Source organism: Corythoichthys intestinalis, chromosome 17 (genome assembly GCF_030265065.1).
Source record: "Corythoichthys intestinalis isolate RoL2023-P3 chromosome 17, ASM3026506v1, whole genome shotgun sequence".
NCBI classification, from domain to species: domain Eukaryota; kingdom Metazoa; phylum Chordata; class Actinopteri; order Syngnathiformes; family Syngnathidae; genus Corythoichthys; species Corythoichthys intestinalis.
This window is the reverse complement of record NC_080411.1, coordinates 12701173-12726705: the sequence shown is the minus strand read 5'-3', so window position 1 is coordinate 12726705 and position 25533 is coordinate 12701173. Positions and strand designations below refer to the sequence as shown.

At 39.3% G+C, this 25533-nt stretch overlaps 2 protein-coding genes across 10 annotated transcripts in view; one reads left to right on the top strand and one right to left on the bottom strand.

Annotated features, from left to right (window-relative positions):
• LOC130905309 (synaptic vesicle glycoprotein 2C-like) overlaps nucleotides 1-25452 on the bottom strand; it is an 87517-nt gene extending 62065 nt beyond the window's left edge. Inside the window, exons 1-2 of the mRNA XM_057818584.1 lie at nucleotides 24959-25452; nucleotides 23515-23625 (exon numbers count right to left, since the gene is read on the bottom strand). The gene's annotated coding sequence lies outside the window, so the exon portion shown is untranslated. The remainder of the gene's footprint in view (nucleotides 1-23514; nucleotides 23626-24958) is intronic.
• LOC130905311 (ceramide transfer protein-like) overlaps nucleotides 24950-25533 on the top strand; it is a 31774-nt gene continuing 31190 nt past the window's right edge. For 3 of the 9 annotated variants that reach the window (XM_057818595.1, XM_057818592.1, XM_057818593.1), the window contains exon 1: nucleotides 24952-25391. In XM_057818595.1, the coding sequence (XP_057674578.1) occupies nucleotides 25281-25391 (111 nt within the window). In that variant the 5' untranslated portion in view covers nucleotides 24952-25280. Of the gene's footprint in view, nucleotides 25392-25533 lie in introns of all 9 variants that reach the window. The other 6 variants (XM_057818594.1, XM_057818596.1, XM_057818591.1 and 3 more) reach the window with 5 other exon arrangements.

Below are 25533 nucleotides of genomic sequence, written 5' to 3'. Positions count from 1 at the left end.
CAACTGTAAAGGGGCCCAATTTAAGTCGTTTCCAATCTGTCATAATTAACTTGACTCCGTCAGAATATGATGGATGATCAGATGTTATATTCAAAATAATGAGTAAATTTAAAGTATTTGTTTTTGTTTTTCTATTTTACTTTACCCGGCAACGCCCTTCTGAGAAAGTCACCATGGGCAGCCGCCCAAGTCCCTATCTCAAAAACCGCCACTGCACTAGACGGCGGGAGAAGCGGGTGAGGATGTTTCAAGATTTGAAAAAGTCCAAAAGTCCTTACTATCACAGGAAATGTCACGATAAGCAGCTGGGTGATCTTCTGTCTGAAAGGAAGCACTCTCCAACCCTCCTAAAGGCCAAGTTGTTCATAATGGCCTTTGAGGGCCATTGTAAACATTGAATAAGCAATCCCCCTCCGACACTCCTTTATTCTCTCCAGAAATAACATCTCAAGAAGCCAGGAAGGAAGATGGACATCCCTCTCGTTTTTGCGGAACAAATACATAAAAAATTTGCATTTCAATCCAGCAGATGTCAGTGAATGATATGTAACGCCCAGAAAGCCACTCATCTCGCAACCTCCTTACCATTACTGATAAGTAAAAGTACTAAATCCATTTACTGTTCTCGATTCTGTGCTTTTACACCTAAAAAAAGACATCAATTAGACTCCTAATGTGAGCCTCCAAATTTTGGTGGCTTAATTATACTAGAGTGGAGATACTGCTAACTCAGCATGCGAGGCCACATCGCAGGGCTCACAGAAAAAAAACTCCACAAAAAACGATCAGTCAGTGTCCAGAGTGGTGTTAAGTAATGAGACAGATAGCTTTGAGACTAGCCCAGTAGGTTAACCCAAGGTTAATTACATTTCTTAAACACAGAATGGGGAAGGTGGCAGTTAAAAGAAGGGTGCCGAACAAAAAGGGTCTAGACAAGTTCAAATGGACCGCCTAGCAGATGAACTCGTATCATGGAGCAAATACAATTTATAATTACTTCGTATTTGCTATCGATGAATTGATGTGAGAGGCTTGAGAAACTGGATGGATGGATGTAGTCATGGCTACAATTAGAGTTGCCCGGTATTAAGGGTTGGCCGATAATGGCATTTTGAAATGATATTGAATAATATCGACATCAGTTTTTCATTATCGTTTTTTGGGCCAATGTGCATGCTGCCTTCGAAGTGAATGTAGTAGCCTTCTGTCTTTGTACGTGGGCTGGTCACAGCTTAGCACCACAGGTATGCTTATTGGGTATTAGCAGGGATGAAAGTTGTTAGAATTTCTTGCCGGAACTCCCCGATGTGAAGGTCGCCACGGAGCCAGAAATCTTATTTATTTATTTATTTATTTATTTGGGGGGGGTTCAAAACTACTGAAATGCAAGGAAAACTCTTTTTGGTCAGTTATTTCTATAACACTTACAAAAACTGATTTTCATTTAAAATTGTATTTTTTTTCAATGATTTGCAAAATAAAAGTTAACAAAAACTGCTATAACCCCAACCTCCATCTCCTAATTTTTATTTTCCCTCATTTCCTCACATACCAAATGCCAAATCTCAATTTTAAATACTTAAGAACATAGGATATATATTAAAATTGAAGATAATGTAAACATTTACTTTTTGCTGTGTTTTTTTTTTAATAATAAAGATATAAGTAACATACATTTAGAAAAATAAGTACAAATGACTTATATTATGCAGAGTGAAATGGAATATATTTTGAAGATCGCGCAAACATTGACTTTTTTAAATTAAAAGGAAATGAATAAGTAGCCTAACAAATGAACAAATATAAGTCCAAAGTGCACATTAACAGCTAAGATGTTCTGAAGCTCCCCATCAGAGCAAATAAAACTAAATATGATAAATAAGCCACCTTAACTCTTTCCTTGCTCTTAAACATGTGATCCATTTTCTGTTGCGTTGCCCTTTTTTTTTTTTTTTGCTGTTTCAGAAAACATGCAGATTTGAACCAATCAGAGCTAACTATCTCTGGTGACCACATGTCAGTATGTCAGCCAATTGAACGGATAAATGAGTCCAGGTGGTTCGCTTTGCTGCGTGCATTCGCACATTATCGTGACTCGTCATCGTCAAACTCAGATAACTGCAGCAGCTGGGGAATCCTCCATGCCGTCCGTGGAATAAAATAAATAATAAATATCGGTGGAAACTGATTATGCTACACAAGCAATTTATTATGCTTGTTGTTAACACTTGTGTATGTAAATCTGATTGTTGTAGATTGTTTTCTTCTTGGAGATGAAATGCATGTGTACCAGCTTTGTATTTTTTTATTTATTTTTTTTTAACATAGCGTTTTGACAGTTGCCGTCATTTTTTCAGAATCAATACACCGTATACCGGAACAACGTTCCGGCCCTGAATCTGCGTTCTGGCCCTGATTCTTATACCGGAACTGGGTTCCAGCCCCGAATCTTATACCGTTCCCGCCCACTTTCACACCTTGGTATTAGATGTCTACAAGCTAAGATGTTTTGGATTTGTTATGTGAGCAGACTTTGCATTCATGGTACAAAAATTAAATGAACAATACTGTAAATGATAAAAAAATAATAAATTATAAACTCATTACATATAACTACTGCGTTGCCAGAAATAAATAGTCACTAAGAAACATAATAATATGCAAAAATCTGTGCAAAAGCCCAGTGAACTGCATCTTTGGAATAACTCATTGACAACACCTTGCCTGAACGAGTCCGGGATTTTCGCCTGCCAGTATTTGTAATGCTTTGTCGTCACCTTGTGAATTATTCCTTTTATTTAATTTCGGCCATTTGGCTCTTTTTTTTCTATTTATATAGGACATTTTTTATTTTATTATGGTCAGGGTTATGGTTAGGGTTCTAACCGTAATATGTTAAGTCCACGACGGAATAATCGGTATTGGTTTGATATCGGTATCGGATTTTCGGAGTTTGACAAAATCATAACATCGGTTATCAATTAAAAAGTCATTATCAGACAACTCTAGCAAGAATAGAACATTTATAGGTGAGTTCTGTATAAAATTACCTTTTTATGTACAAAACCTCAGGTCACAAATAGATGTCCGATTACAATGTAGATGGTAAATGCGGAAACAAGGTTTGACCTCGAAGCAGACAACACCAGAGGGATGCGTACAAGGGTTTATTTAATACAAACAAAAAAAACAACGGGATCGCGGAAAGTTGAAAAAACAAAATGGGTCCGTAACAGCAGGTCGACGGGGCTCAAAAATACTAACTCGAGGGTAACTAAGGCGATAGGCAGAGAGCCAAAAAAAGACAAAATAAAACACTCAAATACCTGCACAAGGTAGAGGATACAAACAAAAGCAGCAGACGAACAAAAACAGCACACAGGGGCAAAACAAGTAAATGCAACGAGACTAGAGTACGAGGTGTCAAATGGCGATCAGCAAGACAATATCTCGGCACCCTTCTCTTGGGTAACCTATGTTTATATACTACTGTTGATGAGCTGGGATTAGCTGGGATTGCAGGTGCGACGTCAGAATGCTCCCACAGTAACAAAACAAAATCTGACCAGCAGCAGAATGTGACAGTCGATATAATCCCATTTATTCACATATAACCAACACATATTTATTCATTGCATTTGGTTTATTCATTTTCGTCTAATTACATGTTACATATGAATTCTTTCATTCCTATTCTGTGACTGTCTTGTTCACTAAGTGCCTGTTCTCTTTTCTGTAAACATTTGAGCTTTCCTCTAAGATATGATAAGGGGACGTATGAATGTATTGTTTCTCTTTATTCCACCTCTGGTGGGGGGGTTGGTGAATCATGTTTGTCAAATTCAAATTTTGACAAACATGTTTCAACAACTATCATGGACTACTAGTTGGACATTCATGGATACCACAAAGGCTGAATGCTTATTTATGAACTTCATGTCGCTTTGGGGTTCTTTGTGTACCTACTACGTAACGTAATATTGTGTAGTGTGTTGAGGGGAAGGGGGTGCGTTGTAATGTCTCTGATATTTAATTGGGACTTCAAGAAATCCTGAAGGAGTCCATCTTTAACATCACAAAGAAAAAGACTATTTTGGGTGTCTTAAGGACTTTTGTCTGCAATTTTGCCCTTCAGCCACATGATCTCTTGTGTAGAAACCTCTCGCAAATGCTGAAATGTCAAACGCCTTTGCTCCCAGGAGCAAACTTTGACGCAAGTAGCGATGACGATTTCAATAGACTTGAGTCGTTTTTTGAGTTTTTCAAAATTTTAGCTGGCATTTCTATCCAATGTATACATTTTTTCACCTCAACACCTTCTTGCTGCAACAGAGCCCTATTGCAACTATGCTAAGCACGTGCACACGAATATAGCTGACAAAAAAAAAAGAAAGAAAGAAAGAATGCATCAAATTTTCACATGTAATTTTGTGCCATTGTGAATATTAGATTGTGACAATGTCTTGAATTATGCAAAAATTATTGCACAAGGGATTGTGAAATCCTCAACATTGGCAACACTGACTAGAAAAATGAGCAATACAACTTCCCGATGCTAATCCCGTGCAATGAGCTGACATCTGCGCACGAGTGGGCGTCCGCGCTGACAAGTATGCGCGTGAGAATGTGCGTTAATTCAAAGCGGCATGTGTGGGGGTGCGGAGGTATGGAGACACGTAACCTTCTCAGGCCACCTGCTTCTCTGTACTTTATCTGCAACACAGTACTAAAGGAAATTGAAAAAACTGCAATCAGCAGTTATCGTGTAGCGAACTAAAAGTAAGGTTATTTTTTCCTAAACATGAGTTGCAAGAATGTGACGAAGAATGGTGGTAGCCATAACTTACTATCTAGTTGCACAACCTTTTGAGGTAATCACTGCAATTCAACAATTTTTGAAACTTTCAATGAGACTTCTGTAAAGCAGCCTTGGTGCATAACAGCCTCCTCTGTATTTCAGAGGCTTACTCAAGTAAGAATAGCTACTTCAAAATAATATTATCAAGTAAAAGTAAAAAGTAGTCATCCAAAAAAATTATTCAAGTACAAGCAAAAAAAGTATTCGGTGAAAAGAATATTTAATAAATGAGTAACTGTTTTTAAATGTATGGTTTTTTTTCTCAGCACAACGTCATCGATATGAACTGTTGATATTATTATACTGTACAATAATCTGATAGATGACCATATTAGGTCTAAATAACCCCACAAAAATCATTCAATTCTGACCGAAAAAAATAACAGAAATTAAATATCACCTGTCCAAAAAGCATGAGTGCTCTCTAGTGGAGAAAAACTGGGAGTCCGCGCGTTCGAGTAATGCTGACGGCAGCGCTCTATGTCAAGCAGTTTATTTTTTAAGGTCCTTTAACTCATTTACTCCCAAAAACGTAAAAATACTTCTATTTTTAATTGTTTCAGTGTCCGAAAGATGTATTTATACGTCTTTTTCTTTTTTTTTTCCAAAAAAGACATCTCTGGGTCGTGATTCAATTTAGCTCCAAAGCACAAAGCTGAAAATCCATTTAAAAGCAATAAAACTGTCCACTGGAGGGCAGTAGCGCATTTGGTAAGACCCGCAGCCTGATTCAACAGCAACGAACGGCCAAGCCGCATGGCCAGGCGCCGGACGACCGAGCAGAACAACCAGTAGGACGCCCGGGATGCCAGGCTCTGGACGACTAAGCAGAACGACCGGGACCACTAGTGCAGCGGACAATGCCTTTGAGTCCGTGCTGCTCGCGAGCAGAGCCCGCAGAGACTCAAAAAAATTCATCTTTAAGAGACAGACGGCGATGAGGGAAAAGTTTAACCGGCTGTCGCGGCCAGAACAGCGTCATCTTTCAATTATGTGTAAATAATTGTTACTTTGCTATCAAAAGCTCTATTTGTCTTGTTGTTTATTTTATTTTGTAAAAGGAAAACATTTTTCAGATGTTTGGGATGTAACTAAAGCAAAAAATAGCTGTGTATAAGTCAAAGTTATGTTTGAAATGTATGCTTTCACAAAAAGCTCAATTTCTCTGGTTTTTCATCAGAAATTGGAAAACTATTTTCTAATGCTGATTTCTAAAGAATAGACCCCACTCACATGTCGTCACAACCACGCCTCCGCGCCATATTGTCCGTCAGCTCGTCGTGTTTACGCATTACCGCTACGTAAATTCCTCCTATTATGGCGTGTTTTTCTGCTCGTTAACATTAATAATCAAAATGGTGAAGGTGTGTGTGGCGGTTGGTTGCAGTAACAGAGAAGATAGACGGAGAGACTTGAAGTTCTACCGTATTCCGAGAGACCCGGAGAGGAGAGCGAGATGGACTGCTGCAATTCGACGAGAAAACTGGGCACCAAACGATCACCACAGATGATGTAGTAGTCATTTTATATCTGGTAAAATGCATTTAATATATATTTAGAGGGTTTTGGGCTGACAACCATAATTAAGCTCATTGCAAGGCTAATCGCCGACAACATACAGTTTCAAATTCAAGATGCTTATTTCTTCCACCATCATTATTTTTTGAATAATATTTAGCTGGTAACAAGGGAAAGAGGCTGGCCTCGTCTACGGATCATCAGTTAAACAGGGGTGTCCAAACGTTTTGCAAAGGGGGCTAGATTTTGTGTGGTAAAAATGTGAGGGGCTACCTTGGCTGATTTACGTAGAACAATATATTTAAACAAATTTTAGCAAGCCCTTCCTTGTGTCACATTTGCTTTATTATTATTTTGTGGCGTTCTCTTTCGACACTTGGGCTCTTGCGAAATACTGCTGCTGTGAAATTAAACTAGCTTCAAGTTGCTTTCATTTCTCGCTGCGTATCTTCCCTGTAATGTTGTCGTACATGTCAGCGTGTCTTGTTTGGTAATATCGCGTCACATCGAACTCTTTGAAAACAGCGACTGTCTCTTTGCAAATGAGACAGACACAGTTGTTGCGTATTTTATTGAAGAACTAGTCCAATATCCACCTATCCTTGAAGCGTCGGCCATCGTAGTCAACTTTTTTTTAATTGATTGTCGCCATTTTAGAAAATTGGAAGGGTCACACGGGGTAATGTTGCTTAGAGTGCTGCTCTTAAAGTTTTTCAAAGTTTCGTGAGAATAGGCTGAGTTTCTGTGAACAAGACAGTTGTAGATATCAGGGTAGCAGATGTCAGGCAGAGACGGCGAAGACCGGGGGTCGAAAAATATCGATTTAGGCATCAAATATGGATCTGGCGAATGGATCGACCAAAGCTTTTCCACATAACGCCTTTTATGCAACACATCCAATGAGTTTACAGCGTCTGAAAGCACCGGGGCTTCCATGAATTGCACTATAAATTGGACGATAAATTGAGACCATTGAGAATACGGACACACAATGACGGACAATATGGCGGCATAATACAGCGACACGTCATTGTGTGACGTTGGTGAGTGGGTTCTATAGAAAAAGATATGAGCTTTTTTTCTGCTGAAAGAATAGAGGCTAATCTTTCTTTTGGTGGGTTCCATGTTTATATAGCAATAGAAAAGAATTTTCTGTGGGCCTTGCAAAATCAGTCAAAACCCAGTAAAATGGCCGGGAGGGAAGGGCCTTGCTCCGGTAATAATTGATTGAATATGCTGGCGTGACCATAGGACCTGTGACTGCAGCCTGTGTGTGGTTATCATTTGACTATATTGTTACGTCTGATTGATATAATACAGTCATGTGATTATTGTTGCGATGTCTTATTCGTGAAACTGGTAGAGCCACTGTGCGGGCAAACAAAACAAAAAAAGTGTAAAATCTAATGTGTAAAATGAAGAGCTAAAATGTAACAACCCTAGTGTAGCTCAAAGTAGCGGTGTAAGAGTAGCGTTTCTTCTTCACAAATATATTCAAGTAAAATGTATGGCGTGGTAAAACGCTTACAAGTATATTTTTCTCAAACATTTTACTGAAGCAAATGTAACAGAGTAAATGTATTGCCACCTCTGAATGGCACGTGTGAAATGTCTGAATTGCACCAACTTCTAAGGAGTACAGTACTATTCAATGTCTAATGATGTCTGCAATTTTAGGGGGTAATACCAACCACTTAGAAATGTTCTCACGGTTTATTGGTAAACCATTTCATCTCCCTTACAAAAACACATACAGGAGAGTGTAGAAGGTGGCGCAACAACAGACTCATTAATTTGTCATCTCTCATTAAGGTAGAGTCTAATAGATGGGCAGTTTGACAGTGATGTTAATTGCCTCCCCTCCTTGTCAGCTGGAGGTTGTGAAGTACGAGAAGGGGAGACACGACTTTCCGATAAATAATCATCAATCATCCTGTTGTTGTCTGTCCTGTTCGACTCTCGCTCTTCTTTTTTAAATTACATTTTGATCACTGTAAGTGTATTTATGCATCAAAAACAAGGAAGTGCTTTCCTTTTGTTTCATCAGCTCGTCTTTGATCTGCTTCCGAGGCGGCGGATGGCTGAGCGATGAAGGGAAACGTTGGTGATTCCTGCAAGGCATCTATTACTCCCCACACCTCCTCCTCATCCTCCTTCTCACGACTGTGAAGCATCATGTGTGACTCACAGCTGGGAATTCCTTTGGGTAGCCACGGCGGATGATGCGACGGGCAAGTCTTCGCTTCACTGCTCGCCTCTGAATGGAGGTGACAGCTCGCCGAGTGTGCATTTGTCTCTAATATTAGCTTTTGGCTAATGGTCTCTTTTAGACTGCTTGCAGGTTGCCGTCTTATGAGAGAGACGATTCTAATTTTCAACTGTCATGTGCGGCTAAGAAGCTGCCATATACGAATATTTGGATGGCGATTCATCACCGATTGTTTGGACTGATCAACTGATATATACTTAAGTGATATGGTACTCACTTTAGGGGTGGAGCTAAGGGGGGTAAGGATGCATCCCAGCACTGAGCGCAAGGGAGCCTGGTTTGCGGGCATAAAGGGGACATGGTTGGGTGCGGGAAGGGTCAAAAATAAAGCTAGGATTATGTGCAAGGCTATAATATAATGTTTCAGTGATCAGATATTCCATGAGCCCACCACCCCACCCCGCTCGGACAGTCATGTGGAGGGGCATGCGTCGTGAGCAGTGCTGGGCACGTTACTTTAAAAAAGTAATTAGTTATAGTTACTCACTACTTCTTCCAAAAAGTAACTAAGTTAGTAACTGAATTACTCTATAGTAAAAGTAACTAGTTACCAGGGAAAATAACTATTTCCTTTACTTTAAAAAAAAGTTGTTGTATGTCAAAGAATTTGAACTTTTCTGAGGAGTATTGTGAGTCAGTTGAATAGACAAGAACAGACAGGTAGTTGTGTTATAGAACCTTGTAATATTTATTGCACCTCACCAGCAACAGATTTATCCTACACTTGAAGTGCAACAAAAATAAACAGATTTGACTTGCTTACCACAGATGTCGACAAAAGCTTTGCCCCAGGACATAAATTACATTTTACATGCACGTTCTTTCCTTTAATTTCGGCCAACTTGAAAAGTGTTTATATCTCCACCCCGTAAAGGACAAATTTTCCTCTGATTGCTCTGCCATCATATCCCTCTGCATCTGTTTTGCGTGTGCGTGTTTGCCGCACGTGCTGTTCCGGTTTGTGTGTGAAAACACCGGCTCTAAAGTACGTGCGCTATTAGGCTTGAGCGTTTACGTCACAGAATGGGGGATCACGTGAGATTTGACAACAACACAGCCATATTGGAAGCAGGTCTGGCTTGCGGGACATTAAACTTTAACTTGCCAGTTCGATAAAGAGACAAACTCGTTACTAAGGCGAAGAACAGATATGTGATCAAACTTAAGGATGTGAACAATGTTCACCCTTATGAGCAAGCCGAAGACAAATGGAGTAAAGATGTCAACGGGCTTCCAAAATTACGCGAAATGGACATTCTGCTGTATTTATTGTTTGGTGTATGTTACTAAACTCGTCATTGATTCCGAAGTTACAAATCGCTACAAAGCTACGAACAGTTTTACTGCGGATGGGTGCAGGAACTGCACATTATGACCGTATCAAACGGCACCTCCATTGTTCTTGCAAAGGTAAGCTATGTGAGTTTACTATTTTTATTGCCATGAACCTGAACGCACCCCAAGTCTTGGATGACAAATAAACAGAGCAGAGTAGACTTGCTCTGGCTGGTAGTTTCTTCAATTTATCAAAAGTAAATAACGCACCGCTTTTGACCGTCAGTAACGGTAACGGCGGAAAAAATAACTAGTTTGATTACCCTGTTACTGAAAAGATAACGCCGTTATGTAACGGCGTTATTTATAACGGAGTTATTCCCAACACTGATCGTGAGTGAGTAAGGGCCCATGAGCCATGAAACACTAACACCCTTCTGGATGGGCGTCTGAAGGGGCCCGCATTGTCATGAGGGACCCGCCATCATGTGCCACTAGCACCAGACCACCACTACCACTACCCCCACTCTCGGCCAAGCAACTCAAAGGGCCCGTTGATAATCATCGACCCCGGGCGATTTTTTCCGTCACTGAGGGATGGTTTACACTGTTTGCTCCATTTTAAACGGACCAGAGTTCTTTTTCTCAAATCGTCGGTTTCATTTTGTATATGTGAACGTATATCCGAACTCTAGTTCGGACCACTCTGGTCCGCTCAAAAATCATGAGTCTCGGTCCGCTTTAAGCGCACCCTGCTTCGCTCGTGGTTCGCTTTTGCTTCTTGATGTGCCGTGTCACAGCATAGAGCTGTGATGCAGGCTGTGACTTGCCTGGAACTCCAGACTCACAGCTGTTGCTGCGATAGATTCTGGCAACCATTCCGCGGATCAAATTCCCAGGATGAAGCAAGCCACAGCAAACAGACAGCGGAGGGGACCAATAAGCGATTGGTGGACGTGATGTTGGTCAAGCGACAAGAAACTCTTGCGTGAGGAAGCACATCTTCTTTTAAAAGAAATGCTTTCAGTGCTGTCAGTTGCTGGGGTTTTAGCAACTCGATGTGTTTTTGGTCATTTAAAACTGAATTTACCACGGATTGGTGGAACATATTCTCCGCTCTCCTGTCCGCCATCTGGAGAAGACTTCCAACGCACAAGAGTGACGTTGCTCATTGAGAACACGTCATGCAAATAAACAAATCTGATTGCACGGTTAATTTTGTTCGGGCTCAAGAGGACAATGAGGCGCTGGGTCCCAGACTGTTCTCCCGGTGTTTGAAAAATACAGTCAGGCCATGCCAGGCAAGGCTGTGATGGTACACGCAGGGCATCCTTGGAAACGGAAGTACAGCGCGCACGCTAGTCATAATCAACAATGGAAATGTCAGTAAGTTAGCCATGGCCAAATGTCGTTGTGCTGCGCTAAGCAGTTGCATTTGATACACAGAATTGAGCTCTAATGTGGCGGTTGTGTTTTGCATGCTGTTGCTGAACATACCGTGTGAGAGTGCTAATGGCATAGCCTCTCGGGGCGGCTGTTTCATGAGTCTCGCTTTCCTGGAGGTGGCGACAATTTGACATTCCAAAAAGTCACGAAAGTGAGAGCAAGAGCGCCTGTGTGAGTTGGGGTACCACGTGGTTCCCTTTCGTGGTTTCGTGGTTAATTTTCCTATGCATTTTTAATATACTCCAGTTCGCTCGGTGTTGAGTCGAGAGGGGGCGACCCCGCTGCTGTCCCAGGGGCGATTTGCTATGCTATGCAACATTCCTCTTCTATAAGTCCAATCAATGAGTGCGCCTCTCGTCCACGTGATGCTACTTGGAAAGTTCAGTCGGCGCAGTGAATGCTGAACCTTTTCAACAACTCATTTGCAAGTGTTGCTGCGAGGTAGCTCTCTAACCAGACGCTCGTCTAGTGTGAAAGTGCCCTGATTGACTGTTAGAGCATTCTGGGCATCACATTTTAAGTGTAAATGCCCATCTTGACCAAAAATTATGTACTGAAAATAACTAGACTTTAAATACTATGTAATTGTATCATTGCTTGCCAAAGCACAACAATGTTTGCAAATATCTAATTTTATATTGATTGTGTTTGCGTCTTTGAATTCTTTTTCTTAAAAAAATAATACAAATATTAAACTTCCCTCTACTATAGGGTGACCAAACGTCCTCTTTTGTCCGGACAAGTCCTACTTTCACGTAGTATCCTCGTGGTCCGGGTGGGTTTTATAAATTCATAAAAATGTCCGTTTTTTATGATTTTTCACGGGACCAATTTGAAGAGAATCCCTCCGGCCGCTGGGTGGCAGCAGTTGACATGGCTCCTACTAGAAGCAGGGAAGGAGTAGTTCTTCTTATTTTTGTTGGCAGTTTACCCCTATCATGAGGCATTACCGCCATCTACTGGGTTGATGATTTGGCCTCAACGCCTGCCTAGTTGTTAAGTTTTTTACGATAAATACGAATATAATGGCAACTTTTGACTTCTGTCGGAGCTTTGACTGTAAAATCCCGTTTGGAGTCGCATCGTTGCGCTGACGATTATTGTAAACTTTTATAGCAAAGTTTGATCTTTGCCTCTGCTAGCTATCAGTCAGCTAAACTGCGCTAGGCATTATGGGAAACGTAGTTTTGAACTGCTACGTTTGGAAACATGCTGGTTGAATAGTTTGTCAGTTTATTTCGGTTTTTGTTTGTGTGCAATCTAGAACATTGAATGAGAATATCAATTGAATGTGAATAACAATTTGTCAAGGACAATTGTCGTGATAGTAAATTATAAAAATGTTTAGTTGGCACATAGCCTACTGTGTGTATGTGTATTGACTGGACTACATTTCAATGGGTCTGCACTAAATATTATACGTCTATATATATATATATATATATATATATACAGTGGGGAGAACAAGTATTTGATACACTGCTAATGGGAAAACCTATTGGCAGTGTATCAAATACTTGTTCTCCCCACTGTGTATATATATATATATATATATATATATATATATATATATATATATATATATATATATGTGTGTGTATTAAAAGTCATTATTTATTTATTTTTTTGCAAAAACTGAATTTTTCCATCCAGAGTGAGGGGGCACACTTTAAATATATTAAAGTGATCTAGGCATCTTTGAGTGAACTTCGAGTAAAATTCAAGTATCTTGAGGCCGGGCTGAGTGTCCTCTTTTTTGGAAATCAAAATATGGTCACCCTACTCTACTATATAAATTTGGCTGGTTGATGGCTGCATACAAATACAGAGTATGGTGCAGCAGTGCAGCCTGCTGGCTGAGCAAAATACTGCTGCATCATCATCCTTTTTTTTTTTTTACACTTAATACAAAAAATGTACATCTTTGTGAAGTGAGCAAACCGAAGCCAGATGCGGCTTTTGGGCCTCGGTGGACGTGATACGTCAACACATGATTCGATCGCTTTATTGTTCTTCACATGCTTCAATCTTAGCTCATTTTACAGTCTATCTTTAATTCACTTGACTGGGCAGGAAAAGGGGGGAAAGTGGAGGAAATTGCTGAGAAGGCAAAAACCTGCCTGTCCCCTGAAGGTCAAAGTGTTCCCGCGCCGCTGACAAATGACTCACGCGCCGCTCGATGACGTTCTGCTCCGTTGACTTTATCGTGACAAAGAGGAGGGGGAGTAGCCCTGTATGACATATGGAAAATGCTGAGTCATTAAAAAGGGAATTATCAATATGCAGTATTTGACTTGGCCAAGTGGTACGGTGCCCAAATACATCCAGCAGATGGTAGTGTCGTGAAAAATATTTTCTTTCAATTACATGAGGGTTTTCAGATTCAATATTTGAGTATTTGTCTCGGATTTTTTTTAATTTTGTATTTTTTGGGTACTTTAGTTATGGTACAGATAAAGTACTGTAGTTGTCTTTTTCTACATGACTGCATGATACTGCCCCCCAGTGTTCAAGGTATACAAACACCAGGAGCCGCAATGAATTAATCACATACACAAACTATAAACTATACATGTATTTCTACTAGATGTTTTATGAAGTACAATACAGCAATACAGCTGCCAGCCCTCTCACTCCACATGAATTGGCCGTCTATCACCGTCTGTGGCAGTGAATTAGTTCAAATATATTATACATACTTTATTTTTATTTGTTCAGTTGTTAATAGTCTTTCATGAGGACTCATTTTCCTCTCAGTTGAGGACGTGTTTTTCACAGTAGATGGTTTAGGAAAACACCATCATAATAATACATACAGTGTATCACAAAAGTGAGTACACCCCTCGCATTTCTGCAGATATTCAAGTATATCTTTTCATGGGACGACACAGACAAAATGACACGTTGACACAATGAAAAGTAGTCTGTGTGCAGTTTATATAATAGAGTTAATTTATTTCCCCCCCAAAATAACTGAAAATATAGCCATTAATATCTAAACCACTGGCAACAAAAGTGAGTACACCGCATTGGAAATACGTACATCCCTAAATGTCCAAATTAAGTACTACGTGTCATTTTTCCTCCAAATTGTCATGTGACTCGTTACAGGAGTGTTGTATGCATTGCTGCAGAGATTGAAGAGGTGGGGGGGTCAGCCTGTTAATGCTCAGAGCATGCGCCGTACTCTACATCAAATTGGTGTGCATGGCTGTCACCCCAGGAGGAAGCCTCTTCTGAAGACGGTACACTAGAAAGCCCGCAAACAGTTTGCTGAAGACATGTCAACAAAGCACATGGATTACTGGAACCATGTCCTATGGTCTGATGAGACGAAGATTAATTTGTTTGGTTCCGATGGTCTCATGCATGTGTGGTGGTGACCAGTTGAGGAGTTCAAAGATAAGTGTGTCATGCCCAGTGTTGTTAATCTTACTGAAAAAAAGTAATTAATTATAGTTGCAAATTACTTCTTCCAAAAAGTAATTGCGTGAGTAACTCAATTACCTGAATGTAAGAGTAATTAGTTACTTGGCAAAGTAATTGGTGATAATTACTTTTTTTTTTCCTCAAAAAAAAAAAAAACATTGGCCACACTATGTGAAGTTTTTTTGTGAAGGTTTTTGGTACAATTGGCCCGAGCCCAATTCTTTACCCTAATTTACCCTTCACCCTGAATCAACTGTTAAAAGTTGTTAAAATTGCTCCCATTATTGCATTAGTTCCCTTCTCTCTACTTTCGACAAATGAAAGTTTTAAAACTATTTCATCATTTAAAGATAGATTCAAGTCAAGATTTTGCCGATTTAGAAGTATTTTAGATAAAAAGTTACTTAGGTTCGTTAGGAAGGTTCTCTACAAAAGAGCCGTAATAAAAGGTCTACTGCTTTAAGATGGCGGCTGTTTACTAATGCATCTAGTGCCGTGTCTGTCATTTTGCATCTAGTTATATCTATATACAGTATATGCAGTGTTGTTAATTTTACTTTAAAATAGTAATTAATTACAGTTACAAATTACTTCTCCCAAAAAGTAATTGCATTAGTAACTCAGTTACCTGAATGTAAGAGTAATTAGTTACTTGGCAAAGTAACTAGTGATAATTTTTTTTTTCTCCAAAAAAAAAAAAAAAAAAAAAAACAAGAAACAAAAAAACCAAAAAACAACAACAACAAAAAAAAACAGGTCACACAATGTGAAGTTTAAAGGATTTGGGGGACAATTGGCCCTAGCCCCTTTACCCTCCACTTAACTAGACACAAGGGTATTGCGATAACTAGCTAGTAACCTTTGCTATGTGTGGAAGTCATTTAAAGTTGTGAATCAACCGTTAAAGTTGTTAAAATTGCTCCCGTTATTGCATTAGTTCCCTTCTGTCTACTTTAAACATGTGTAAGTTTTAAAACTGTTTCATCATTTAAAGATAGATTTAAGTTACGATTTTGCCGATTTAGAAGCATTTTAGATGAAAAAAAAAAAAAAAAAAAGTTACTTAGGTTCGCTAGGAAGGATCTCTACATCAGGGCCTTCCTGAGAGGTCTACTGCTTTAAGATGGCGGCTGTTTACTAACGCATGTAGTCCTTAAAACATGTTGGCAATGCAGCTGTGTCAGTTTTTGCATCTAGTTCTATAATATGATATCTACCGTGTCATGTGGGCGTAGTTTGTCGGCTATGGCTACGGAGCCACCTAGCATCGCGGTTGCAACGGCGTCTTCCTCACTGCTGCTCTGCTCTCGTCCCCGTGAGTCCGTTTCTCTCAGACTTTTTTTATTCAACCAACTTAGTAACGCATAGTAACGCACGCCTTTCCCGCCTCAGTAACGGTAACGGCGTTGCCAAGATGAGAAAAGTAATTAATTAGATTACTCATTGCTGAAAAAAATAACGCCGTTAGTAACGCCGTTATATTGTAACGCCGTTATTAACAACACTGGTCATGCCTACAGTCAAGCATGGTTGTGGGAATGACCCCCCTCCCCTCTTCAATGTCTGCAGCAATGCTGACAGCAGCCGTAACAAGTCATGTGACATTTTGGAGGGAAAATGACAAGCAGTACTCAATTTGGACATGTAGGGATGCACGTAGTTCCCATGCGGTGTACTCACTTTTGTTGCCAGGGGTTTAGATGTTAATGGCTATATTTTGAGTTATTTTGAGGGGGGAAAAAATGAAAAAAATAAAAATAATAAAATAAAAACCCTACAATGCTCAAGTAGGTCGAAATCCAGCGTATGGCTACTGCACCTTAAAACATGTTTTGTTTTCTCCTTGAGATAACTGTTCTTGTGATTTGGTCTAAACAAATAAAAGTTGATCTGATTTTATTTGATTTAGAACACATCCATAACTGAACAGTATGGACATGCAGGAGACAATGTTTTTTTTTAGGTTACCCATTGTGGTTCCTCGGTTTTATTATTATTATTACAGTAATTTTCGCACTATAAGGCGCACCTGACTATAAGCCGCCACCCACCAAATGCGACACGAAAACGGCATTTGTTAATAGATAAGCCGCACTGGACTATAAACCGCACCTGTCCTCACTGTACTATGGGATAGTCACACCAAAAGATATTAACCAGTAACTCTTTATTTGACAGCAGCATCATACGACTGTCATAAGACCAAATGGACCACCATGAAGGTTTAAACCAATTGGCTGCAAAGCTTCATTGCTTCAAGAAGCTTCATTTGGCTATCACTGCTCCCTTGTTGCCACCTACTGTCAACACTGTTGTTGTCCAACATGCCTCCTAGCATTAATTGCAGCGCTACAGATGTAAATAAATCCAAAATTCATGTTCTGTACTAATTATTCATTTGGTTACTGTTCCAGTTGTTTCATTAATTGCTAGTCATGGTATTTGGTAACCCTTTATTTACAGTGGCGCCACAAGACTGTTATTATACAATCATAACTATGACACGACAGTGTCATGAGCATTAATGAATGCTTATAACAGATGTCATATAGTGTTATCCGGCAAATTATCTCACTTTTGAATGGATGTAAAAGATCAAAACTGGACATAAATTGGATTTAGTAACATAATTTGCCGGATGACACTTGATGACATCTGTCATAAGCATGATAGTGTCATGTCATAAATATGACCGTCTTATAATAGTCTTATGACGCGATTGTCAAATAAAGTGTTACAAAATACCATAACAAGGAATTAATGACCCAATTAGAACAGTAACTGAATAAATAATTAGCACAGAACATGAATTTTGATTGTTATTTACATCTGTAGCGCTGCGATGCATACTTAGAGGCATGTGTTGCCTATTGACCCAAATAAATGAACAAATAAGCCGCATTGGACTATTAGCCGCAGGATTCAAAATGAAGGAAAAAAGTAGCGGCTTATAGTCCGAAAATTACGGTAGTTATTCTTTGTTCCGCAGCCCCTTTGAGCTAAATTTGACCCCCTTAGAATGCTTCAAAATGCACCAAAATCGGCAGGCAGGTCAATAACGGTGCAATCTTTGATACCATGTAAGGAGAAATTCCAAATACACTATGTAGCGCCAAGCGCCCCCTAGCAGTCATTCTTTGTCCCACCAATGCTTTGAGCCCTACTTTGACCCCCTCAGAATGCTTCAAAACTCACCAAACTCAACAGCCAGGTGAACACTGGTGAAAACTTTCATAAAATATTAAAAAAAAAAAAAAATATGCGTAAATGTGTATTGCGCCCACTAGGAACAATACCGACATTTCATTTCATTTTTTTTTTTTTTTTTATGGTGAAAGAGGAGGTAACAACGCAAAGGTTACAACTTAGAACACATCTGTACTATATGAATGGGATACCATACACGGTGCCCAGACTGCTGATAGTACTGCATCCAGTTTTCTTTGGGTGGGCAGAGCGTGTCCGTGGGTGGGCACTGCCCATCCCTGCCGCCCTGGTAACGCCCCTGCATACATTAATGTATGCATGACACGGCTGTATTACTAGTTGAAGAAAATACAGTAAGAAACAGTAGAGGGCGCTAAAAACTAAAAAATTGAAACAACATTGTCATGGCACAACGAGCAAGAAATTAGTTAAAAAAAAAAAAAAAGTACACTGCACTTTACTGACATGAGAATGTGACGCCCTCCTAATGTGACAAATTTATTCTGTTCCTCCTTTTGTCCCACTTGTGTCTCTCCTACTGACCATTGTGCAACATGCAGGAGGAAAGAGGATATGATTTAATCAAATCTGATCAGCCTGACATAACTCACTAATGTTTCATGCCCTCGGTGTGAATCACAAATGTAGAGTAAAGGTAAAACACATGGTGTGGACCAAATAGAGCAGTAGGTGTACCCAGTAAAGTCAGAATTAAAATATAAAAATGCTGAAAATGAGGCCAATCATATCAAGTGTCTTGCCTGAAATAATTGTTTCCACTAAACGACTTTTGAAAGCAAACTGCTGTATGCAAAGCTGCTGAGAATGTCATTACTGAGGGCGTTTATAAAATACTCATATTGTTAGCTATGTCAAACATAAGTCATGCAACAAACCATCGCATCTCTTTCACAATGTAAACATTGACACAAACAACATTTTGTGGCGATCACGTGACTACACTAATCATTCCGTGAGATCATTTCTGATACTAATATAAAACAAGACGTCAACTATAAATCATTTGAAAAGATTGCCTCCCTTTTTCTGCTGTTTTGATTAGCAACAAATTTAAAGGTGCTATGAAATACTGTACCACAGAGTGACTTTAAAATTATGTGGAAAATATTTTGGACACAAATTCATCCATAAACAAGTGACAAACAAGGCTTAATAATGAAGTTAGATCCTAATTAGTTTTTTCCACTGCCTTAGCCCCGCCCACTAAAAAATCTCCAAACAGATGGTGATGTCACACTGAGAATAACTATCCATAGGCTTTCTATTCTCCTGTTGCCGTGTGGCCGTTCTGCCATTCTGTCGACTTGTACTAGCTAGCGTAGCACCAAAAAACTAGACATGATCATAAAAAAGGTGCCAGATTTGAGTGCCAAATTCATTATTTTTGACAGGATCACCATTTTATAGCAACTTTAAAGGGAGTACAGGGAGTTTGTAACTTAACCTACTTTGTTACTTTTTGTTACTCTTACTTACAGTGGGGCAAATAAGTATTTAGTTAACCACCCATTGTGCAAGTTCTCCTACTTGAAAAGATTAGAGAGGCCTGTAATTGTCAACATGGGTAAACCTCAACCATGAGAGACAGAATGTGGAAAAAAACAGAAAACCACATTGTTTGATTTTTAAAGAATTTATTTCCAAATTACAGTGGAAAATAAGCATTTGGTCACCTATAAACAAGCAAGATTTCTGGCAGTCAAAGAGGTCTAACTTCTTCTAACGAGGCTCCACTTGCTACTTGTATTAATGGCACCTGTTTTTACTCATTATCGGTATAAAAGACCTGTACACAACCTCCGTCAGTCACATTCCAAACTCCACTATGGCCAAGACTAAAGAGCTGTCAAAGGACACCAGAGACAAAATTGTAGACCTGCACCAGGCTGGGAAGACTGAATCTGCAATAGGTAAAACACTTGGTGTAAAGAAATGAAACTGTGGGAGCAATTATTAGAAAATGGAAGACATACAAGACCACTGATAATCTCCCTCGATCTGGGGCTCCATGCAAGAGCTCACCCTGTGGCGTCAAATTATAAAAAGAACGGTGAGCAAAAATCCCAGAACTACACAGGGGGACCTAGTGAATGACCTACAGAGAGCTGGGACCACAGTAAGAAAGGCTACTGTCAGTAACACAATGTGCCGCCAGGGACTCAAATCTTGCACTGCCAGACGTGTCCCCCTGCTGAAGCCAGTACACGTCCAGGCCCGTCTGTTTTTCGCTAGAGAGCATTTGGATGATCAAGAAGAGGACTGGGAGAATGTGTTATGTTCAGATGAAACCAAAATAGAACTTTTTGGTAGAAACACAGATTCTCGTGTTTGGAGGAGAAAGAATACTGAATTGCATCCGAAGAACACCATACCCACTGTGAAGCATGGGGGTGGAAACATCATGCTTTGGGGCTGTTTTTCTGCAAAGGGACCAGGACGTCTGATCTGTGTAAAGGAAAGAATGAATGGGGCCATGTATCGAGAGATTTTGAGTGAAAATCTCTTTCCATCAGCAAGGGCATTGAAGATGAGACGTGGCTGGGTCTTTCAGCATGACAATGATCCCAAACACACAGCCAGGGCAACAAAGGAGTGGCTTCGTAAGAAGCATTTCAAGGTCCTGGAGTGGCCTAGCCAGTCTCCAGATCTCAACCCCATAGAAAATCTGTGGAGGGAGTTGAAAGTCTCTATTGCCCAACGACAGCTCCAAAACATCACTGCTCTAGAGGAGATCTACATGGACGAATGGGCCAAAATACCAGCAACAGTGTGTGAAAACCTTGTGAAGAGTTACAGAAAACGTTTGGCCTCCGTTATTGCCAGTGTTGTTAATCTTACTGAAAAAAAGTAATTAATTATAGTTACAAATTACTTCTCCCAAAAAGTAATTGCGTTAGTAACTCAATTACCTGAATGTAAGAGTAATTAGTTACTTGGCAAAGTAATTGGTGATAATTACTTTTTTTTTTTTTTTTCCCTCAAAAAAAAAAAGAAAAAAAAAAAAATTGGCCACACTATGTGAAGTTTTTTGTGAAGGTTTTTGGTACAATTGGCCCGAGCCCAATTCTTTACCCTAATTTACCCTTTACCCTGAATCAACTGTTAAAATTGCTCCCATTATTGCATTTGTTCCCTTCTCTCTACTTTCGACATATGAAAGTTTTAAAACTGTTTCATCATTTAAAGATAGATTCAAGTCAAGATTTTGCCGACTTAGAAGTATTTTAGATAAAAAGTTACTTAGGTTCGCTAGGAAGGTTCTCTACAACAGAGCCGTCCTAAAAAGTCTACTGCTTTAAGATGGCGGCTGTCTACTAACGCATTTAGTGCCATGCAGTGTTGTTAATTTTACTTTAAAAAAGTAATTAATTACAGTTACAAATTACTTCTCCCAAAAAGTAATTGCGTTAGTAACTCAGTTACCTGAATGTAAGAGTAATTAGTTACTTGGCAAAGTAACGAGTGATATATTTTTTTTTTCTCAAAAAAAAAAAAAAAAAAAAAAAAAAACAGGTCACACAATGTGAAGCTTAAAGGGTTTGGGGGACAATTGGCCCTAGCCCAATTCTTTACCCTCAACTTAACTAGACAAAAGGGTATTGCGATAACTAGCTAGTAACCTTTGCTATGTGTGGAAGTCATTTAAAGTTGTGAATCAATCGTTAAAGTTGTTAAAATTTCTCCCGTTATTGCATTAGTTCCCTTCTGTCTACTTTAAACATGCGTAAGTTTTAAAACTGTTTCATCATTTAAAGATAGATTTAAGTTAAGATTTTGCCGATTTAGGAGCATTTTAGATAAAAAAAAAAATTACTTAGGTTCGCTAGGAAGGATCTCTACATCAGGGCCTTCCTGAGAGGTCTACTGCTTTAAGATGGCGGCTGTTTACAAACGCATGTAGTCCTTAAAACATGTTGGCAATGCAGCAGTGTCTGTCATTTGCATCTAGTTCTATAATATGATATCTACCGTGTCATGTGGGTGTAGTTTGTCGGCTATGGCTGCAGTCAGTTATTATTGGAGCCACCTAGCATCGCGGTTGCAACGGCGTCTTCCCCACTCCTGCTCTGCTCTCGTTCCCGTGAGTCCGTTTCTCTGACTTTTTTTTATTCAACCAACTTAGTAACGCACGCCTTTCCCGCCTCAGTAACGGTAACGGCGTTGCCAAGATGAGAAAAGTAATTAATTAGATTACTCATTACTGAAAAAAATAACGCCGTTAGTAACGCCGTTATATTGTAACGCCGTTATTAACAACACTGGTTATTGCCAACAAAGGGTACATAACAAAGTGTTGAGATGAACTTTTGGTATTGACCAAGTACTTATTTTCCACCATGATTTGCAAATAAATTCTTTAAAAATCAAACAATGTGTTTTTCTGGTTTATTTTTCCACATTCTGTCTCTCATGGTTGAGGTTTACCCATGTTGACAATTACAGGCCTATCTAATATTTTCAAGTGGGAGAACTTGCAAAATTAGTGGGTGACTAAATACTTATTTGCCCCACTGTATGTAAGTGGGTTAGAAAAATGTTTTTACCAAGTGAAGACTAGGCGATGGCTCGGTGGAACAGCGCTGCTTTCGCGGGGACTTGCACAGGCGTGTTCGCCCAGAGTTATCGACCCGAACCTAGGGTTGCCAGAAGTCCAGGATTGCGCGGGAGATTAGGAATTTAGGTATCGGTACCAATCAGAACTTCCTAAATTCCAGGATGTCCCGTGCAATCCTGGACTGTTGGCAACCCTACCAGAACCTTTTCTATTGAAGGTTAAAAAAAGGGTATTTTTGGGGGAGTGTTAGTTAAAATTTCACAGCTTTGTGTACTCATCAGGGCATTAGGGTAACATACAAACATGTAGTAGAAAAGTATTTTAAATAAACTCTAAAAATCCCGTGTTGTTCCTTTAAGTATGTTGTAAGCAGTGTAGACTACAAAAATTAAGATTATACCTCCCCCACCCCTTATACACTAGGCATGTGAGGCTACTTCTTCTTGAATTTAAAAAAAAATATATATTTATTATCTTTTGCTTAGGCACTATCCCTCAAAATGTCCTCCTATGTGCAGAGAAGCCTTGCATTGTGTAGCTAATGGAAGTCTTGCGGTTCGGAGGTCTGGTGACTCCGCTAGATGATTGCAGTCCCCGCACAACTCGTGACGAGGCCTAACACTAAAACTCTACCCTCTTGTACACAACATATATATTATCGGCACCGATGTATTTGCGGAAGAAGGCCCAGGGATTACAGTGTGACTCATTAAGCAAAGGTTTTTTCAAGCTCGGGGGAGAGAAGCACATGAATGGTTTACTAGATTACTTTTTATTCCAGGAAATGCATATACAGTACAATGCTATGTAATTTAGGTTTAGAGATGAAGATCTCACATGGCTCGAGACGTTCTGACAGTGCTGAGTGAAAAATATGTTTACATATGTTGTTTTTTGGTTATCTCAAAAAAGGTTAATAAACTTTGTTTGACTCACTTCTATGGGACGAAGGTTCAAATCTTGCGAATGAGAGTGTTTGAGGGAGTGCCGAGGCGCCCTTGAGCCAGGATAGCGCAGTGATTTGCCCCTTCTCTTTTGCATTTATGCCTACAAAAAGTCATTAAAACAGTCATAAACATATAAAAATTTGATCAAATCTAAAAAGGAAACTAAGTCAAAGTTGCATACAGTATGTATGAATGAATAAGTAGAAAAATAGCTGAAAATGTAATTGAATTGATAAAGAGATTTAGAGAATTGAGAATTATTTGTACAGGTAACTTGCAATGAATAAAAATATGCAAAGCTCTATATATTTCAGTATACCAATTAGAAAAGAATATATTAGATAAATAATTAAACACAAGCAACTTCAACAATAACAATGATTATGTTTTTATGTAGTTTGTCGAGAAAGCGAATTAGAGGGTTTTACTAGTAGCAAAATCTAAACATCTAATTATGTAGTCTCACTCTTTGTGCAAGGAAGTGATACAATATATGCATTTTTCTTGTTGAGTTCATTAACTTCTTTGACATTGATATTTAAGATCACAAATCAATTACAAATCATATGTTGTACATATATTACATCTTTAGTATAATACCCTGTAGTCATTAAATTCGGCAGTATTGGATAGTGCAGTCCAATAAAACTGCACAACCAATGTTTACGTCATAATTTTATATCATTTGCAGATCTAACCCATTCATGCACGGATTATAATTTTTCCGAACCTCAGGGCACTCATTTAGCTCATTGACTGCCATTCGCACTTGTTAAAATGGTTTGGACGTCTACCGCCATCAATGGCACTGAAAAATAAGCAGTCACAGCCTTCCCTGTATAACTGGACATGTATCGCCATCAATGGCATTTAATGAGCTAATACTGTGAATAAAAAAAAGAAGAATCAACTTTGAGTGATTTCTGGTTTCATTCATTAATGTAGTTTTTATTTACATTGTATTAATTTATAAATCTATTTATAGTTATTGAAAAATATATAAAAAATACAATTATTATTAATATATTAAAAAAAAAAAAAAAAAAAAAAAAAACTCCTGCCTGTTGTTAGCGGGGTTAAGCTCCAGCACCGCCGTCCCCTGCGAGGATAAGCGGCTCAGAAGATGAATGAATGACTGAATGAAGGAATAATAATCAATCTAATATGTTTTATAATGAAAAATAGTAAGGTCAACTTAAGTTTAGAAAAAATAATTTAAAAAAAAACAACAAATAAAACAAATTACCCAAAATAGTCACCTGCTCTTTAAATTCTTAAAAGCTATCCACTGTAGCGATAACTATCCCTGAAGGGTTTAAAATTTTGGGATTTTCCATGGTGCGTGTTTGCTTATCTCCCATTTCCATTCTTTATCTAAATCGGGCAACCCCTTCTATTTCCAGAGACAGCAACACAAAGGGGGCGGAGCTTACCTCTCCATTTCAGGAAGCGATTTGATGACGTCACGACGGCCAGCGCCCCTCCAAGCTGTAGCAACACACACGCACGTCAAAGCACACATTGGCAAGGACTGTCGATTGCTCAAGACGTCAAGTGGACATGGCGCAGAACGGCCGAGGTATTAGAAATTGCGTCGTCTGAAGGAAACGGAAGGATTTACGGCTGTCTCCCGAGGCCTGTTTTCTTTTTGAAGACGGCATTTTTGTCTTTTTTTTTTTTTTTTTTTTCTCGACATGATTCGGTGAGCCGTTACCCTCGATTTTGTGCCCGGAATTACACACAGCCATCAGCGTCATGTCGGACAACCAAAGCTGGAACTCCTCCGGTTCCGAGGAGGATTCGGAAACTAGAGAAGAAACGGGGAACCCGGTGGGCGTCGGCATTTTCAGCGGGGTGCTCAGCAAGGTTGGTCTCTTCGGTTAGATCAATCATCTGACGTCGTTTTCTCCAGCATTGCAATAAAACTTTATTTGTAGTGCGTTAGTTGACAACACACGTGTTTCATTATGGATGTATTGTATTTTTAGTTGTTGCAAATAATATATAT